At 40.2% G+C, this 20819-nt stretch overlaps 1 protein-coding gene across 1 annotated transcript; it reads right to left on the bottom strand.

Annotated features, from left to right (window-relative positions):
• Positions 1-632: 632 nt before the first annotated feature.
• On the bottom strand, positions 633-17752 carry LOC126085551 (HAUS augmin-like complex subunit 1). The gene is made up of 9 exons (XM_049901081.1): positions 17671-17752; positions 16715-16889; positions 10331-10466; positions 7263-7397; positions 6366-6489; positions 5927-5992; positions 5037-5108; positions 4743-4790; positions 633-900 (listed from the first exon to the last, which is right to left on the bottom strand). Exons 1-9 carry the CDS (start codon positions 17716-17718, stop codon positions 850-852), a joined length of 855 nt encoding a protein of 284 aa, XP_049757038.1. The 5' UTR covers positions 17719-17752; the 3' UTR covers positions 633-849.
• Positions 17753-20819: the final 3067 nt, after the last annotated feature.

The following is a 20819-nucleotide window of genomic DNA, read 5'->3' as shown; positions in this document are numbered from 1 at the left end:
TATGATTATATAGGCAGACCCTGGTGTTACCACTGAGATCTGTTCCCGTGTTTAAGTTAATTTGTAGGTAAGTCAGAACAGTGCATACGGTTCTCATTTAGCCTTATGTTACTGCAACATGATTTAAAAGCTGCATGTGCAGCAGGTGAAGATGCCGGTGATGAAGAATTTATTCCAAGTAGGCGTTGGTTCAGTCGTTTCAGAGTGAGGACAAATTTACACAGTATTAAAGGGCAAGTGTGAGTTGTCAAAACCCAGGGACTTACTGTACTACCTTTATTTTAAAATTTTTTGCATATAAACCTTTGGTTTTTGGAGTTCATCCTGACATAAGGTATAAAGTATGGATCCAGCACCATGTATTGAATTATCCATTTTTCTACTATTGATTTAAAAGTTCTTTTCCATAAATAAAATTCCTGCATATATTAACATTTGGAGGAAGGCAGGTGAGCTGATCAGAAAAGACAACAGCAGAACCCAGGAGAGGGAAGGGAGTGGGAGAAACATAATTGGAGTCGTGGAACCTTCCCTCTCACGTCACCTGACCCACTGAGCAGATGTGTGACAGCTGGCATGACGTTCACCTAATGCATCTGTTGAAGGATACTTATCTACCAGCAACAGAGAAAACAACCAACCAAGAGAAAAGGCTTTTTTATAAAAAAAAAAAAAAAAAAAGAGAAAATGTTTTTTAATATGAACACTCAGTATTCTATCAAAAATGATGCTATTATCTCATCTAAGAGCACAGAAATTAAGTTACTAAGGAATGCCAAGAGGAAAAATATTCTTTGAAATCCTATTCAATTTATCCTGTTGGGAAAAACGACGTTCATTTGGCTGTGGTCACAGTTCCATCATCTCCACTTTCTGTGTAAGTTCAGCTTCAATGGTATCCTAAACAGAGAAAAGAATGACAAAAATCAGGAAATAAATAAGGAAATAAGACAGGTGTTCTAACTTCAAGTATTATTTAAAATAAAACAAGCAAAAAATAAAGAAACATTAAAACTGAAATAAAAAATACCACTATGAATATCAAATATGCTTTTTGATACCCCCTGGCTTTTACACCTAAATGCTCCCCACCCTCCACTCCCACTTCCCCCCAAAAAGTTTTCAGACTTCTGATTCTAATAAACATCTGAAGAAGAGAGGAAAAAAACACAACTTTACAGAGATGAATCAGTGTGAAAATACACAACTAGATTTTTCGAATCTTTACCTCTTAAGCAAGACTTCCACAATGTCCCTCGCATCACCTCTTTTCTATTCTCATTTCCACTGTCCTCATTCTCATCTGGTCTAAATAAGCCAGCTGGTTTCTGTAATTTCCTTTCTCTCTTCTCTGATCCACCCTATACACTGCTTTCAGAATAATCTTCCTAAAGCAATGGCCTGATCAAAAAGCATAGCTTTGATCACATTTCTCTCCAGTTTAAAAAACAAAACTAGGCAATGCACAGCACTTTTAGGGGTTCCCTCAGCCTCCAAGCTCAAGCCGTTTTATATTTAAGGCCCTTTAGATTATAAACCAGTTGACCTTTTCAAAGCTATCTTCCACTGCATACTCTTGACTAGCTTGTGGTACTCCTCGTCATTTGCCATAGCTTAGAAAAGTCCTTCATTTTTCAGCTCTTACGCAGTTGCTATCAAGGAGCTCTGGTGGCGCAGTGGTTAAAGTACTCAGTTGCCAACTGAATGGTCAGTGGTTCAAACACACCAGCCGCTCCACAAGAAGATGTGGCAGTCTGCTTCTGTAAAGAATTACAGCCCTGGAAACCCTATGAGGCAGTTCTACTCTGTCCTAGAGGGTCACCATGACTTGGAACCGACTTGACGGCAATTTTTTTTTTAAATGCAGTTGCTAATTCCTTTTGCCTAGAATATTCTATAGCTCTCAACCTCCATTTTCCACCCAAGAAAATTTGTGCAAATTTTTGAAAAACATAAAACACCACTATGTATTTTTTTTAATTAACTTTTATTAAGCTTCAAGTGAACATTTACAATTCCAATCAGTCTGTCACATGTAAGTTCACATACATCTTACTCCCTTCTCCCACTTGCTCTCCCCCTATTGAGTCAGCCCTTTCAATCTCTCGTTTCGTGCCAATTTTGCCATCTTCCCTCTCTCTCTATCTTCCCATCCCCCCTCCAGTCAAGAGTTGCCAACACACTCTCCAGTGTCCACCTGATTTAATTAGCTCACTCTTCATCAGCATCTCTCTCCCCGCCGGCTGACAAGTCCTTTTCATGCCTGATGAGTTGTCTTCGGTGATGGTTCCTGTCCTGTGCCAACAGAAGGTCTGGGGAGCATTGCCGCCGGGATTCCTCTAGTCGCAGTCAGACCATTAAGTATGGTCTTTTTATGAGAATTTGGGGTCTGTATCCCACTGATCTCCTGCTCCCTCAGGAGTTCTCTGTTGTGCTCACTGACAGGGCAGTCGTCGATTGTGGCCGGGCACCAACTAGTTCTTCTGGTCTCAGGATGATGTAGGTCTCTCATTCATGTGGCCCTTTCTGTCTCTTGGGTTCTTAGTTGTTGTGTGACCTTGGTGTTCTTCATTTTCCTTTGCTCCAGGTGGGTTGAGACCAATTGATGCATCTTAGATGGCCGCTTGTTAGCATTTAGGACCCCAGATGCCACATTTCAAAGTGGGATGCAGAATGTTTTCATAAAAGAATTATTTTGCCAATTGACTTAGAAGTCCCCTCAAACCATGTTCCCCAGACCCCAGCCCCTGCTCTGCTGACCTTTGCAGCATTCATTTTATCCCGGAAACCTCTTTGCTTTTAGTCCAGTCCAATTGGGCTGACCTTCCTTGTATTGAGTGTTGTCTTTCCCTTCACCCAAAGCAGTTCTTATCTACTGATTGATCAATAAAAAACCCTCTCCCTCCCTCCCCCCTTCGTAACCACAAAAGTATGTGTTCTTCTCAGTTTTTTCTATTTCTCAAGATCTTATAATAGTGGTCTTATACAATATTTGTCCTTTTGCCTCTGACTCATTTCGCTCAGCATAATGCCTTCTAGATTCCTCCATGTTATGAAATGTTTCAGAGATTCATCACTGTTCTTTATCGATGCGTAGTATTCCATTGTGTGAATATACCACAATTTATTTACCCATTCATCCGTTGACGGACATCTTGGTTGCTTCCAGCTTTTTGCTATTGTAAACAGAGCTGCAATAAACATGGGTGTGCATATATCTGTTTGTGTGAAGGCTCTTGTATCTCTAGGGTATATTCCGAGGAGTGGGATTTCTGGGTTGTATGGTAGTTCTATTTCTAACTGTTTAAGATAACGCCAGATGGATTTCCAAAGTGGTTGTACCATTTCACATTCCCACCAGCAGTGTATGAGAGTTCCAATCTCTCCGCAGCCTCTCCAACATTTATTATTTTGTGTTTTTTGGATTAATGCCAGTCTAGTTGGTGTGAGATGGAATCTCATCGTAGTTTTAATTTGCATTTCTCTAATGGCTAATGATCGGGAGCATTTTCTCATGTGTCTGTTGGCTGCCTGAATATCTTCTTTAGTGAAGTGTGTGTTCATATCCTTTGCCCACTTCTTAATTGGGTTGTTTGTCTCTTTGTGGTTGAGTTTTGACAGAATCATGTAGATTTTAGAGATCAGGCGCTGGTCTGAGATGTCATAGCTGAATATTCTTTCCCAGTCTGTAGGTGGTCTTTTTACTCTTTTGGTGAAGTCTTTAGATGAGCATAGGTGTTTGATTTTTAGGAGCTCCCAGTTATCTGGTTTCTCTTCATCATTTTTGGTAATGTTTTGTATTCTGTTTATGCCTTGTATTAGGGCTCCTAGGGTTGTCCCTATTTTTTCTTCCATGATCTTTATCGTTTTGGTCTTTATGTTTAGGTCTTTGATCCACTTGGAGTTAATTTTTGTGCATGGTGTAAGGTATGGGTCCTGTTTCATTCTTTTGCAAATGGATATCCAGTTATGCCAGCACCATTTGTTAAAAAGACTATCTTTTCCCCAATTAACTGACACTGGTCCTTTGTCAAATATCAGCTGCTCATACATGGATGGATTTATATCTGGGTTCTCAATTCTGTTCCATTGGTCTATGTGCCTGTTGTTGTACCAGTACCAGGCTGTTTTGACTACTGTGGCTGTATAATAGGTTCTGAAATCAGGTAGAGTGAAGCCTCCCACTTTCTTCTTCTTTTTCAGTAATGCTTTGCTTATCCGGGGGTTCTTTCCCTTCCATATGAAATTGGTGATTTGTTTCTCTATCCCCTTAAAATATGACATTGGAATTTGGATCGGAAGTGCGTTATATGTATAGATGGCTTTTGGTAGAATAGACATTTTTACTATGTTAAGTCTTCCTATCCATGAGCAGGGTATGTTTTTCCACTTAAGTATGTCCTTTTGAATTTCTTGTAGTAGAGCTTTGTAGTTTTCTTTGTATAGGTCTTTTACATCCTCGGTAAGATTTATTCCTAAGTATTTTATCTTCTTGGGGGCTACTGTGAATGGTATTGATTTGGTTATTTCCTCTTCGGGAAACACCACTATGTATTTTTTATAAAAAAAAAATATATATATATGTACACACAAGTCAAAAAAGTATTAAAACATGCATGGGAATGATACATAGCAACTTTGGGACTGTGCTTACCTTTGAGGAAGAAGGAAAGAAGAAGGATGAAGGGAGATTTAGCTATATCAGTATTTAGTTTACTTCTTTAAAAAATGGAACTACTTACCAATTCTCTTTTTGCTTCTTCAATTTTCACTTGAGCAAGAGATGGATTCTTTTAAAGAAAAGTAAAATAAGGAAAGGTTATATTGTCTCAACTTGGCTCAGGAAAAAAACATAACCTCTTACAAAAGGCAAAAAACCTTACAGAGAGTATACCCAATGTACATGTAATACTGAAATCCACACCTGACTTTAAATCCCTAAACGTGGACCCACTATTTTCATGAAAATGTAGTGCCCTTGGAAGAGGGTGGAGAGGATGACTTTTTTTCCTTTTCTAATTCATAAGAATAATTACCGGCATTAAATCTAAATAGGATTCCAATTTTTTCTTCAAAGGTATAGTCTGTCGTTTTAGTTCTGCCAGTTTCTGGGGGGTAAAACATAGAAAGAGTCACAGAGTAATACAGACATTCACAATGGAACTAAATACAGCCTGTTGCTGATATAAAACACAGTAAAGCATTAAGTTATGGTATTTTCAAATAATGTATCTAATGAAGAGCTTCAATGACGAATGAATACATAAACTCACTTCCAATAGAAATAATATTTCTAAGATGCTTAAAATAGAAAAGTTATACTCCCACTTATCAAGGATAGGATTTAAGTATGTTTTCTGAGAACAGAAAAATATAGGAATTAGAACGTACAGGAACAACCAGAGACTCAAATACATATATTTATGAATGGTCAACTTCAGATTACAAGAATGAAAGTCAAAAGAAATCCTAAGAACAATAATATAAATCAAAACCCTCTTTTTCTCCTATTTCCTATCAAAATAGCTAAAAACTCTAATGCCAACTAAAAACCCAGAATTGCACTTGGAAACTTGAGGTATTTTGCATTTTTACTGTACACCAAAAGAGAAGAAATACTAGTACCTAGATGGCTGGCACACAGTCCCTCAAGAAATATTGGTTTAATAAGTAAATCAATAATATATAACTGTCTGCAGCAAGAGTTTCTAGCCTATAGTAACAAGTAAAGGAAACCAAATAAATGCAAAGAAATACACAGCTAAACAAGTAAGAAAGATATAAACACTGGTGAACATAAAGTATAAAAAAATAAAGGAAAAGAAATCACTTCAATAGTGAGTTAAAGCTCTATAAGAAACAAATGAAAAAGCACACCCTGGACTAGTACTTTAAAGAAAGGTGAATTAGGTTAAAATAAGCTCACCTCTGATAGTGCCACTAGTGACTGGTGAGAGAGAGAAACATCCATGCCTCTAGCTGAAAGCTGTTCCTACAATTACAAAAAAAGGGAGTTCAGTGAAAAGATGTATTTTCAAATTGACCATCACGAAATGTTTTCAACATATAAAACAATAAAGAGAATCTGTGAGGCACAGATAAAAAACTCTATGTACGTCCAAGACTTTTATGAATGAATCACTTCCACACTAATGTATTTGTGGCAATACAGGTATAAGGCTTAAGTGCCTGAGCACCTGGGTCTGGCCTGGATCTGCTGCTAAGTAGCTATGTAACAATGGGCAAGTCACCTATGTTCTCTGTGCCTTAGTTTCACCATCTGTAAAAACGGAGTTGTAACACAGCCTAGTTGTGAGGGAGAAGGTATAAAAGAAAACTCACTGTATTCAATTCTACATACAAACCTCTGCAGCTTTGATTCTAAATCTGAACTCCTCTGATTTTGCTTTTAGGAAGTCCATGTTCTGAAGACGATGGTTGACTCTGGCCCTTTCTGTAGAGAGATGCTGCTCTGCCTTCTTGAGATCCCTTCAAAAAGTAAAGTTAACATTTTCTTCTCAGTGAAATTATTATAAAAAAAAAACCTCTACTACTTTTGGAGTGCAAATCTGGATTACCGAATTGTGGATAACCTGCTTGATGGATTATCTCCCATAAATTTTACATCACAGACTAGCTATCATGCATTCTTCTGGGTCACTGGCCCCTGTGCATTGCCATCTCAGATTTTACTCAAGAAATACAAAACAGTTTTAAGATACCAGAGCTATAATAAGAAAGGGCAACAAAATACAATGTGCCTTTCAGTTGTATAGTACAAAATGAAAAATTCACATACATTTAAAAACCTATGTCAATTTTAAGAAATGCAAAAAAGTAAACTGTATGAAGTAAAATGTAAATCTGTACCCGACCACCTCCACCTTAGTCATCTTCTACTTCAAAAACATTTTACGAGCCTCATTCCCTCATGTGTCCTTTTAAAAATCCTACTGCCAAGCTAAAATTGCAGGGCTTCAAACCAGTTCAGTCTGGTTCAACCCCTGCTGAGAATCTGCATTTCTAACAAGTTCCCAGGTGATGCTAATGCTGCTGGTTAGGGACCAATTCTGAGAACCACTAGCAGAGCAGTGGTTCTCAAAATTTATTATACGTAAGAATCATCTGGGGATCTCGTTAAAATGCAGATTCTGATTCAGTATATCTGGGGAGGAAATGGAAATTCTCAGCAGGGGTTTGAACTGGACCAAATGGGTTTGAAGCTCTGTAAAACTGTTACCATTTCCAACTCAATTACTTACTCTTGTAGACGTTTTTCTAATACTAAAGTTCCAGTTAGATTATTTTCAAGTTTTGTCAACTCAAGCTTGATTTCTTCATTTTTGGATTTGGTGCGGAAAAGATCAGAGGTCAAATCATTCACTGCAGGAATAAAACTAAAAGAAAAATGGACATAAATGGACATTAATGATAACAGCTATAGCCCTCATTTATAAAAACCGTTTTATCTCCGTATGGATTTTTTTTTTTTATACGTGTTTTTATTGTGGTGAAATAAACAAAACATTTGCCATTTCAACCATTTGGTGTGTACCATTCAATGATGTTATGTTCACCATGTTGTAGAACCATCACCAATATTTGTTTCCCAATTTTTTCATCACTCGTAATGGAAACTCACTACTTATCAAGCAATACCTCCCTCTTACCCCTCCCACCCACCTCTGGTAACCACTGATAAACTTTGGTCTCTATAAACTTGCCTATTCCAAATATTTCATATTAGTGAGATCATACAATATTTGACTTAATTTTTTTTAGGTTCATCCATATCACAGCATGTATCAGAATTTTCTCTTTTTTGCTGAACAATATTCCATTGTATACACCACACTTTATCTATTCTTCTGTTGATGGATGCTAGTGCTGTTTCTATCTTTTAGCTATCCTGAGTAATGCTGCAGTGAACACTGGTGTGCAAGTGTCTGTTTGAGTCCCTGCTCTGCATTCTTTTGGGTACATACTTAGGAGTGGAATTGCTGGGTCGAAGGGTCTATGTGGATTCTTACATAACATGCTGCTTCATGCCTCTGTGTATATTTTTTTTTAATAATTTTTATTGTGCTTTAAGTGAAAGTTTACAAATCAAGTCAGTCTCTTGCCCCTGTGCATTTTTTACACGCTCTTCCCATTTCCTGGAATGCCCTTCCTCCACTGGCAGATTTCCACTTGTCCTTCAAAACTCAGATAAAATTCCTCCCCTCCTGGAAATCACTACTCCTTTCTCTGTGCTACCCAGCTGCAGCTTGCACTTTCTCCTATTGTTGCAGCTGTCACACTGTATCATATTTTGTCCATATTCCTTATTTGGCTCTGAGCAGAGATGTCCTTGAAGGTGGTTACCATTCATCTCTGCCTCCCCATGCTTATAGCACAATGCTTGGAATGTAACTGATATTTGGTTTTTGGTTGAATTGACTTAATTCAAGGGTAGATTTCTGCTGCCATTCAGCCTACTTGTTCTTCATGTTAAAATACCTCTCTTTAAGCGCATACATAAATTCTAAGCCCTTATATAGGCAATGAAGCAGAACAGCTGTGGTGTTCTCTGATTATAATGATAAGTTGGAGTGGTAAACCAAAAAAAAAAAAAAAAACCCGCTGCTGTCGAGTTGATTCCGACTTCTGGTGACCCTACAGGACGGAGTAGAGCTGCCCCATAGGGTTTCCAAGGAGTGACTGGTGGATTCAAATTGCCAGCCTTTTTGGTTAGCAGCTGAACTCTTTTTTTCTTTATTATGGTTTAGGTGAAAGTTTACAGCTCAAGTTAATCTCTCATACAAAAACTTATACACATATTGTTATCTGACGCTAGTTGCAATCCCTATAATGTGACAGCACACTCCTCCTTTCCACCCTGGGTTTCCCATGTCCCTCCAACCAGCTCCTGTCCCTTCCTGCCTTATCCTGCCTCCAGACAGGAGCTGCCCATGTGGTCTCATGTATCTGCTTGAACTATGAAGCACACTCTTCACAAGTATTATTTTATGTTTTATAGTCCAGCCTAATCTTTGTCTGAAAAGTAAGCTTTGGAAATAGTTTCAGTTCTGGGTTAATAGAGAGTCTGGGGGCCATGGCTTTGGGAGTTCTTCCAGTCTCAGTCAGACCATTAAGTCTGGTCTTTTTACATGAATTTGAGTTCTGCTCCACACTTTTCTCCTGCTCCATCAGGGACTCTCTGTTGTGCTCCCTGTCAGGGCAGTCATCAGTGGTAGCCGGGCACCGTCTAGTTCTTCTGGTCTCAAGCTGGTTTATGTGGCCCTTTTTTCTCTTGGGCTAGTATTTTCCGTGTGCCTTTAGTGTTCTTCATCCTCCTTTGCTCCAGGTGGACCTTGATGTAGCTTACATGGCCACTCGCAAGCTTTTAAGACCTCAGATGCCACTCACCAAAGTGGGATGCAGAACACTTTCTTAATAAACTTGTTATGCCAATTGACCTAGATGTCCCCCAAAACCATGGTCCCCAGTCCCCAGCCTCTGCTACTCTGTCCCTCAAAGTGTTTGGTTGTATCCTGCAAACTTCTTAGCTTTTGGTTTAGTCCAGTTGTGCTGAGTAGCCGAACTCTTAACCACTGCACCACCAGGGCTCCAGCTAAAATATGACTGCCAATAATATTCATACAGACTGTGGAGTCAGGCTGTTTCAACTCCAACTCTCTCATTTACTAGCTTAGAAGCTATTTAACCCCTTTTGAGCCTCAGTTTCCTCTTAAGGTTGTTGGAAGAATCATGTCAGTATATAGCTGAAATGTCTGTCATAAGGAATGATGGGCCCTAACTACTCTACCCGATAGGGCCGGTTGTTGTTGTTGTTAGGTGCCATCAAGTCAGTTCTGACTCACAGCAACCCTATGGACCACAGAATGAAACACTGCCCAGTCCTGCACCATGCTCACGATCATTATGCTTAAGCCCATTGTCGCAGCCACTGTGTCAATCCATCTCATTGAGTCTTCCTCTTCTTCGTTGACCCTGTACTTTACCAAGCAGGGCTGGTACATAACCAAACTTCACTTCTCGCACCAGATCACTTCGTCTACTGCTTTTCTTATTGTTTATGGGGAACAGTGTGACACTTAATCCCTCCCTACATATACCTGAGAACCAACCTTTAGAAAAGTAATCCTGGAAGAAGAAAGGAAATACCAAAAATTAACCAATGTCAAATGTAACTGAATTAACTAGCAAACTAAAGAGTTAACTAAAATCAGCATTTTTGCATTTATTATTGTCTATGTAGAATTACCCAGAGAACTAAAAAGTTTTCAGCATATATGAAAGCATAAATGAAAACTGTCACAAATATTACCTAGTTAGTGAGGTATCCTTTGTTTCAAGCACCAAGGCAATGTCAACCAAAGCATTCAGATACCTGGAACCGGCACTAGAGAGATTAGCAGGGGAAAAATTCACACTCTCCATGAGAAGGTCTTGAAGATGTTTAGCTGAAAAGATATGAGTTCCATGGTGACTGAGATTTTTTTTTTTAACAGCTTTATTGAGGTGTAAGTCAAATATCATGCAATTCATCCATATATATAATTCAGTGGCTTTCAGTATATTCATAGCAACGCATCCATCATCACAATCTTAGAACACTTTCATCACCCCAAAAAGAAACCTCCATACCTCTTAGTCATCATCTCCCAACTTTCTCACCTCCATTCCTAGGCAATGACGAATCTTTAGGTCTCTGTAAACCAAAAAACCCATTGCTGTTGAGCTGATTCTGACTCATAGCGGCCCTGTAGGGCAGAGTAGAGCTGCCCCATAGGGTTTCCAAGGAATGGCTGCTGGATTCAAACTGCCGACCTTTTGTCTCTATAGAATTTACCTACTCTGGGCAATTCGAATAAATGGAACCATACTACATATGGTCCTTGTGCCAGGGACCTTTCACTTGACGTAACATTTTCAAGGTTTATCCATGTGGTAGCACGCATCAGTATTCATTCCTTTTTATTGCCAAATAACATGTCACTATACGGATATAAAACCAAAACCAAACCCTTTGCTGTTGAGTCGATTCCGACTCATAGGGACCCTATAGGTCAGAGTAGAACTGCCCCACAGAGTTTCCAAGGAGCTCCTGGTGGATTCAAACTGCTGACCTTTTGGTTAGCAGCCGTGGCAGTTAACCACTATGCCACCAGGCTTAGCATAGTTTATTCATTCATGAGTTGATGTTCATTTGGATTGTTTCCATTTTCTGGCTATTGTGAATAATGCTGCTATGAACATTCATGGGCATACTTTTATGTGAACGTTTTTATTCTTCTTAGGTATATACGTAAGAGTAGACTTTCTGGGTCATATGGAAAATCTGTTTCACCATTTAAGGAACTGCCAGGCTGTTTTCCAACGGAACGCTACCATCTGAGATATCCACCAGCAGTGTACGAGAGTTCCAGCTTCTCCACATCCTCCCAACACTTGTTACCTGACTTTGATTCTAGCCATCCTCGTGATTATGAGGTGGCATCTCATCGTGGTTTGGATTCGCATTTCCCTGATGACTAAAGATGTTGAGCATGTTTTCATTGTTGGCCATTTGCATGCCTTCTTTGGAAAAATGCTCATTCATATCCATCCCTTAGCCATTTTTAAATTGGGCCATTTGTCTTTTATTGAGTCAGATGAGTTATTTCTATTTTCTGGATACAAGTCCCTTAAGAGAGATGATTTCTGAATATTTTCTCCCATTGTGTGGACTGTCTTTTTACTTTCTTGATGGTGTCCTTTGAGAACAAAAGTTTTTAATTTTGATGATGTGAGGCTTACCTATTTTTCTCTTGTTGCCTGGGCTTTGGTGTCACATCTAAGAAATCATTGCCAAACCCAAGGTGAGAAATATATATACCCATGTTCTAAGAGTTTTGGGTTTAGCTCTTACATTTATGTCTTTGTTACATTTTGAGTTAGTTTTTATATATGGTGTGAGGTAAAGGTCCAGCTCCATTCTTGTGCACGTGGATATCTAGTCATCCCAGAGCCATTAGTTCAAAACACTATTCTTTCTTCCATTGAATTGTCTTATCACTCTTGTCAAAAATCATTTGGGAGATTGACTTACCACATCGTAGTGTGAGGAGCTCCATTGACCCTCTCCCCGGTGAAAATAATTAAAAAAAAAATTTTTTTAAGCCCCTAGGAATGGTCCTAAGGGCATACAGCAAATGAAGAAACCATCTATTCTAGAAAATCTATAGAAAGGTCCAAGGCCACTCTCTCTCTCCCCCTTCCAGCTCAGTGAGGCTGAAACTCCACTCCAGACTGCTACAGCCAAAAACACAGACTCCCTTTCTCTCTAGCTCCTAGTCAGAGGCATTTCTTCCCAGGGGAAGCAGAATTTCAGCAATTCTCATCCTGCTGCCAGTTACTTGCTGCTGAGGCTGTCCCAGGGGAGTGTAGTCAGAGGTGTGGGCTCCCCTCTTCTGTCCAGCTTCCACTCATATAACAGCGTATCTACCTTGGGGGCAGCGTGCTGAGAATTCTGGGGCCTGGACTGGCCTTGCCTCAGTTCATGAGGCATGGATCTACACCAGGAAAGGCAAACCAAGAAGACCTCAGGTACAGCACTCCCCCTCCAACTGGTAGTGGTACGTATAAGGCACAAGCTTTTTACCCTAATTGATCAGAAATTTGAGGATAGCATAATGTGTGTAAGCTCTGGAATCAGAGTGTCTTGATTCAAATCTCAGCTCTACCACTTCTTACTAGTTGTGGGACTTTGACAAAGTAACTTAACTTCTCTGGGCCTCAGTTTTCTCATCTGCATGATGGGTACCTCATAAAACCTACCTCATAGGATTGTTTTGAGGATTAATGAATACAAGTTAAGTACTTCTTACAGTGTCTAGTAAACGATAACCACACAACTATTAGCCATTTTATCTACTATAATAAGGCATGGTGTAGATCACATCAATATTAGCACATGACTTTGTTTTCAAATTCTGAAATATAGAAAAACTCACTTCACAAATATGTCAATTAAGAGACTATGATGATGGGCAAAGCCTACTTAGTTGTTTGGGAGTGAACATGGGGGCTATTTTACTAATTCTTGATTTTCAGGAAGCTATTTCTGATGCCTGAATTAAACTGGAATTAAAAAAAAAAAACTCCTCTTGGAGATCTTCTGCCAAAGACTGAGCATGAGTGAGAAAGCAGTTTTTCCTAATATTCTAAATGTGATTTTTGGCCTTGCCTTCTGGAAAACAGTGCATGAATTCATCCTAAACACAGACCATGAAGTATTTTATTATGATAACATTTTAAGAATTTGTCCTCGAGAACTTCATCGACTTCAGAAAAATGAAGAGATATACTGAGTATAAGTGAATCAAATAGATCATAACGAGCAATGATGCCAGTTGGTGACTCTTTAAGTTTCAGGGTCACTGTGTTCAATAACTAAAAATATATGTGTCAAATATGCTAATTATCTACAGGAAGGTTTTTTAATTTTGAAATTTAAAGCAGTTAAGCTTTCTCTGATACTCCCTAATGAGGGTAAGTATGGGCTTTAGCTCCTAAATGGCCAACTATATTTCTTCAAAACTAAAATGAACCTAAGTATAGGACAATAATCTTTGACTGACGTTCAAATATGTCTGTTTAACAAACAGACTGTAATAAGTATTTAGTTGAGGTCTTCTCATAGACCACCAGGCAGTTTCCAAAAGTCACTGCACGACAGAAAACACCACCGTACATTCCCAAACAGAAGGCTTTTATCCTTTGAGTTTGGCCAAAAACTCTTGAGTATAAACTTAGAATAGGGTCGCTATGAGTCGGAATCCACTTGACTGCAGTGGGGTTTTTAAACACATATTTGGAAACCCTGGTGGCGTAGTGGTTGAGTGCTATGGCTGCTAACCAGGAGGTTGGCAGTTCAGATCCTCCAGGTGCTCCTTGGAAACTCTATGGGGCAGTTCTACTCTGTCCTATAGGGTCGCTAAGAGTCGGAATCTCGACTCAACGGCAGTGGTTTGAAATACATACTCTGTTCATTTGTTTTTTTCTAATCTGAACATTCCTTTTAAAGAATTCAGATATGCCTTCAAATATGTGAACCTAATATTGGTGGTATTTTCTAAAGCTGAAGAAAGGTTTCTTTTTCAATACCAGGGTTTCTCAAACTTGGCACTACTGACATTTTGGCCTGGATAATTCTGTTTAAGGGGCTTTCCTGTGCATTGTAGGATGTTTAGCAGTATCCCTGGCTTCTACCCACTAGATGCCAGTAGCATCCCTCCAGCTTCAGGTTGTGACAACCAAAACTATCTCCAGACATTGCCAAACATCCCAAAACTACCCTTGACGGAGAACCACTGTTCCATACTATCTTGAGCTACACTCAATTTGATGAAAAATATCAGAGGGCCTACCAGTGACCTGCCAGGTACAGTATTAACACTTGTGCACAAACAAGTAGCAGAACTCAGCTTTCTTTGTTAGCAGACCCATCATGCTTAATAATAAAAAATGATGATGATTTGATCTTCCATAAAATTTGCAGTCTGACATCTGAAATCGAGTTAGCCTTGAGAGTGGAATAGAACCAAGGAACACTCTGGCATTGTTTCTCGTTTCCTCCCCAACTGAAGAAATGCCGCATGAGGAGTGCAGTTTCCTCAGTTCCATCTGAACTCCTTATGATTACAGAAAGACTACTTCATACAAAACTTGTCCATCCTTTCCCAACTCCTGAAAATATTTCCAAAGTGGTCCAGTCTCCTGTGCTGCAAAGCACTGTATTTTGCAGTAATAAAAATTTCACCTTAATAACGGTTTATATGATTTTGTTATAATTTTTAACTCAAAAGTCATTCAGGTCCTGAGCGCAATATGGTATCACCACTCAGAATGTTTCTAATTACAAACTGAGGTGGCTTGTCCTCATCCTCTGAAATACACGTGAATATACACTTGTCACCATGTTCCACTCATTTTGTTTGCTGGTTGACAGTTCCACTGACTAAAAAGAGGGAAATCTTAGGAAAGAGAAGGAATGATGAAAATGCATGACTATGCAGATAGTTCACTGGTACTGATGTTGGCAGGACTCTTATAGATACCTTAATATAGAAAATTGTGCCAAAATTCTATAGTCTGTATTAACAGAATTCCATCCCTGGCGGTGCAGTGGTTAAGAGCTTGGCTGCTAACCAAAAGGCTGGCAGTTCAAATCCACCAGCCACTCCTTGGAAACGCTATAGGGCAGTTCTATTCTATCCTATTCTATCCACAGCAACAAGTTTGTATTTGTTTGTTTGTTTATATTAACGACATTCCATATTAACAGAAGAAGCCCTGATGGTGCAATGGTTAAGTGCTTGGCGACTAACTGAAAGGTTGTTGATTCAAACCTAAGAGCAGCTCCACAGGAGAAAAGGCCTGAAGTTCTGCTCCCGTAAAGATTACAGCCCAGGAAACCCTATGGGGCAGTTCTACTCTATCCTAAAGGGTCTCTATGAGTGAGAATTGACTTGACAGAACACAACAACATATTAACAGAAACATTTGCTATTGAGTATCTGTCACTCTAAAGGGTGCTTAAGTTTAAAGACAGAGCTAAATCATTTTACTTTGAAAATTCCTCAATTTCTAGTTTACAGAAATAGAACAAAAAAACGCTCCTTCCAAAACAAGATTTTTCTAGACTCAAAGCTCCTTTCCTCATACAGTATTTTAATGACAAAATAAAATTATTTAAAAACAGTTCTAAAAGCATATATACGGGAGAGCGTGACGAAAAGGGGCAGCATAAGGGAGCTCTGGGGTGATGGAACTGTTCTGTGTCCAGACTGTGATGATGGCTCCAGACTTTGTATTTGTGTCAAAACTCACAGAACTGTACACCAAACAAAAAAGGCAATTTTACCCTATGTTAATTTTTTTTAATTGTGGAAAGAGCAAATATGTAATAGAATTACAACATAGATCAAATTGCACTCAAAACATCATATGTAACAGATGTCAGGGCACCTGGTTAAACATAGGCCAAATGGAGGCCCCGCTTCCTTTCTCTTTTTTATATTCTCACCACCTAAAAAGATTTTTATTAAACTTTGTTTTTGTGGCTTGTTATAAAAACAATATCTGTCTTGAATATACTTTTTCAAACGATATTTGCCCAACAGAAAATTCTAATGTAATCTCGAGTACACAGAATGGGATGATTTGTCAGGTCTAACGGTTCATGGCAGAGCACTGCTGGTGTCTTAGTAGGTCATTACAACTAAAGCATGGGAACAGGTGATAGACCAAATCACAAAGGCATCTGTGTGTCAGGTTAACAAGTTTTAGTACTTACTTTTTTTCCTATCAGAGTACCAATAAAATATTTAATCAAGTGTGTACTCTCATGAGATTTAGGATTTAAGAAAGTTACGATCACAAGAGTGGGAGATGAATCTGGGTAAAATAAAGAAGCAAAGCTAACAAGTATAGTCATGTGCCACATAACGTTCATTCGGGCCAATTCCGACCCCATATACGCCTGTGGTCCCATAAGGTTATACTATACAATATGGTGTTCGCACAACAACCAAATCACATAATGTCTTATTTCATAGAACGCGTCGTGGGCATTAGGCAATGCCATGACTGTAGTCTACTCTTTAAGATTACAAAATGTGGTCACCTCTAGTTATTATCTCTTCCCAAACTCTGGAATTAATCTCACCTTCTGATTCATATTCACTTGCTTTCTGTTTTAAGTCCTCTATTACCAGGGAGACATCCCTGTCCCGGGCCTTGTTGCGCTCTGAAAGGTGATACAGAATCTCTGTGGTCCTTGGATTCACCTCATATTGTGGAATGGGATGATCTCCAAATATTTTTTTCAACCAGGCAGCAACCTAACCATTAAAAGGAAGGCAGACATTACAAGTTTTGTTCAGTGGAACGGCCCACAGAAAACATGACAGAGAAATGACCAGAATGCAAACTAAATGCTTTCTATGAATGTCCTGGGGTCCACTTTACATCCCAATTTGTCTGAGGAAGATAGCAAACGTCAGGAAATAAACTAAAAAAGTGATAGATACAATGAACAATGGGACAAGACCAGAGAAAAATCCGTTCTCTCTCGAAGATACAAAGAGCAGTTTCAATTAATTATTTGCATCACTCGAAAAGCCGTAAAGCTCAGTACGCAGATGTGAAAGCATTATTTTACGTGCAGTTTGAAAAAAAGAGCTGTCCTCAAAACATCATAACCCTCGCAGTCTCCGTAAGCTCCCAGAGTTGGGGTGCAGGGCACGCAAGCAGCTCAGGTGTGAAAATTCTAGAAGGAAGCAGCAGCGAAGGGCGAGGATAAACTGGCTGGCAGGTGTGGGTTCAGGAGACCCACTCCAGGCTGTTGGGAGGGGATTCCTACTAGCCGGCTCCTAAACGCCTCTTCCAGCCCGAGTAAAAGCAAGGTAGAGGCCCAGGAAGGAAGGGAAACGCTCTTTCCTGGAGGGTCTACGGGGAAGTGGGGTTTCGCAGGGCCTGAAGGCGGCACTAAAGATGGGCGTCTCGAAGTAGGGAGACAGAAAAGGTAGACGTGGTACCCAGGAGATTCGCTCTCGGGGGAGACTGTGTCAAAGACGCGGGCTCCAAGAGTCTTTAAATCCCCACTCCCGGCCCATCCATCACCTGCGCTCCTTTCTCCAGCTGATCGCCTTTCTCCTGCTGCGCCGCCATAGCGGCAGCTCCCGCCACTTCCTGGGACGCTTCTTGGGGGCGACTAGCCCAGCCCCCTAAGGCGGGGTCTTAGCGAAGCCCCGCCCACACGCCTTTGGCCGCGCCTCTGCTTTGGGCCTAGGGTTGCTGGGAGTTGTGGTTTTCACTCGGCCTCCAGACGTTGAGTCTTTGGACGACATTGGTCCAAGGCTCCAGGGCTGGAAGCCTGTTTGCCCTTGCAGCCTCCCCCGCCCACTCCGTCCAACAGGACTGGGTTTTTGCATTTTCACTGCGCAGGTAGTCCCTGATTTATGACGGGGTTCCATCCAGACTTCTCCACTGTAAGTCGGTTCTGACCCTAAATCAGGTCTGATACAAGTCGAATACGCCTTTTTTTTTTTTTAGTTTTCATTATTATTGCCTTTTAGTATCAGTATCTTTATAAATCCCATCTTTATTTGTCTTTGGGAGTTGGAAACTTTACGTATAAACTTATAAGCTTATAGATACAGTTTAATACATAAAAAAAAAAAAAAAAAAAACCCGGACGTCATAAGTGTGGTTCGTGGTTACTCAGATACTTCAGGGACTACCTGTACTGTGTTTATGTGCAATTTTTGTGCATATATTCTGCTTGAAATTTGTTAGGTCCTTTGAATCTGTGTGTGATGACTTCGTGATGTGTCATTTGGCTAGGTCGAAACTATATTTCTCAGAATTCCCATTCCAGTATATTACCAATTAGGGCAAGCTACATGGGAAATTCAGGAGAGCTGGAGAACACAAGGGAGGCAGCAGCCATTTTGTAGAACACACACACACCTTCTCACAGTCATAGAATCATACATTAGTCTAGGGCTGCTATGAAGGGATTTTGCAAAAGTTATTAAAGTCTCAAACGACTTAAAAGAGAAACTAGGATAGTGGGCCTGCCTTAATCAGGTGTAAGCCCTTTAAAGAGGAAGTAGGCCACGCCGGTGGCATAGTGGTTAAGAGCTAGGGCTGCTAACCAAAAGGTTGGTGGTTCGAATCCACCAGGCACTCCTTGGAAACTCTATGGGGCAGTTCTACTCTGTGCTGTAGGGTCGCTATGAGTTGGAATTGACTCATTGGCAATAGGTTTGGTTTTTTGGTTTAGGCCATAGGAGTCCCTGGGTAGTGCAAATGGTTAAATGCTCAACTACTAAGTGAAAGGTTGGCAGTTTGAACCCACCTAGAGGTGCTTTGAGGAGACCTGGTTGCACAGTGGTTAAGTGCTTGGCTGCTAACTGAAAGGTCGGCAGTTCAAACCCATTGGCCACTCCGTGAGAGAAAGATGTGGCAGTCTGCCTCTGTGAAGATTCTAATAGTCTTAGAAACCCTATGGGACAGTTCTACACTGTGCTATAGGATTGTTATGAGTCTGAATCTCCTCGATGGCACATAACAACAGAAGCACCTTGGAAGAAAGGCCTGGCGATTGCTTTCAAAAGGTCAAAAAAAACAGCCTTGAAAACCCTGTGGAGTGCAGTTCTACTCTGTATACATGGGGTCCATTGGTTTGGATTTTTGGTTTTAGGCCATTGGTCAGGGTGCGGATCCCTGAATGACAATAGTCTGTGTATTGTCACACCTCAATGAATGGGTTTAGTGTTTGGAAACCTCCCAGACATCTTCTCATGTATCTCGCCCTTTGGCTGACTCTGATTTTTACCCTTTTACTAAAACGAAATGATGATCATTAAGTATGAACTTTCCTGAGTTCTGTGAGACATTTGAGCAAATTATTGAATTTGCTGAGGGGGTAGTGGAAACCTCCAAATTTGTAGCCAGCTGGTCAGAAGCAAGGGTGGTCTGGGGACCCCAAGCTTGCAGTTGGTATCTAAAGTAAGGGCAGTCCTGTGGAGGACTGTATCCTTAACCTATGAAGTATGGCCCAACTCTGGGTAATTGGACATTCGGGTCTATTTCTTGACATTATATTTTACCATCCAACTGCTCAATTAATTTCTTGTGTCAAAACCGCACTATTTTAAATTGGTAAAGCTTTGCTATAATATAGGGCTAAGAAAAGGGATTCAGTTTTTGTTAGCAAATGTTTTTTTTCCTTCTTAATTTTATTTTGCATTAGGTCAGTGTCATGGATTGAATTATGTCTCCCCAAAAATGTGTGTATTAACTTGGTTAGGCCATAATTCCCAGTATTGTGCCATTGTCCTCCATTTTGTCATTGTAATTTTATGTTAAAAGGATCCAATATAAAGGGAGTTTCCCTGGGGTGTACCCTGCACCACCTTTTATCTCAAGAGAAAAGAAGGAAAAGGAAACAAGCAGAGAGTTGGAGACCTCATACCACCAGAAAGCAGCACCAGGAGCAGAGCTTGTCCTTTGGACACAGGGTCCCTCTGCCTGAGAAGCTCCTAGACCAGAAGAAGCCTTCCTCCAAAGCCAACAGAGAGAGAAAGCCTCTCCCTGGAGCTGACGCCCTGAATTTGGACTTGTAACCTACTAGACTGTGAGGAAATAAATTTCTCTTTGTTAAAGCCATCCACTTGTGGTATTTCTGTTATGGCAGCACTAGATGACTAAGACAGTCGGTTTCAGTGCAAATTAGTTTCTGATTCAAAAATTTAAACACAAATTGTTTTGTGACATTGGTTGCAATCCCTGTGTCAGCACTCTCCCCCTTTCCTTTTCCACCCTGGCTTCCCTGTGTGTATTTGTTCAGTTTTCTTGTCCCTTCCTGCCTTCTTGTCTTTGGTTTTGGACAGGTTTTGCCCATTTGATCTCATATACTTGATTGAACTAGGTAAGAAGCATATTCCTCACTTGTGTTGGTTTGTTTTATAGGCTTATCTAATCTTTGGCTGAAAGGTGCACTTTGGGAGTAGCTTCAGTTCTGAGTTAGCTGGGTGTCTAGGGGCCATAGTCTTAGGGGTTTCTCCAGTCTCTGTCAGACCAGTAAGTCTGGTCTTTTTTTGTGAATTTGAATTTTGTTCTACATTTTTCTCCCGCTCTGTCTGGGACCCTCTATTGTGATCCCTGTTAGAGTGGTCTATGGTGGTAGCCCAGCACCATCTAGTTCTTCAGGGCTCAGGCTAGTGGAAGCTGTGTTCATGTGGTCAGTTAGTCCTTTGGAGTAA

Source organism: Elephas maximus, chromosome 11, assembly GCF_024166365.1.
Source record: "Elephas maximus indicus isolate mEleMax1 chromosome 11, mEleMax1 primary haplotype, whole genome shotgun sequence".
Lineage (NCBI taxonomy): Eukaryota > Metazoa > Chordata > Mammalia > Proboscidea > Elephantidae > Elephas > Elephas maximus.
The sequence above is the reverse complement of the archived record's forward strand: the minus strand, read 5'-3'. Positions and strand labels throughout refer to the sequence as shown.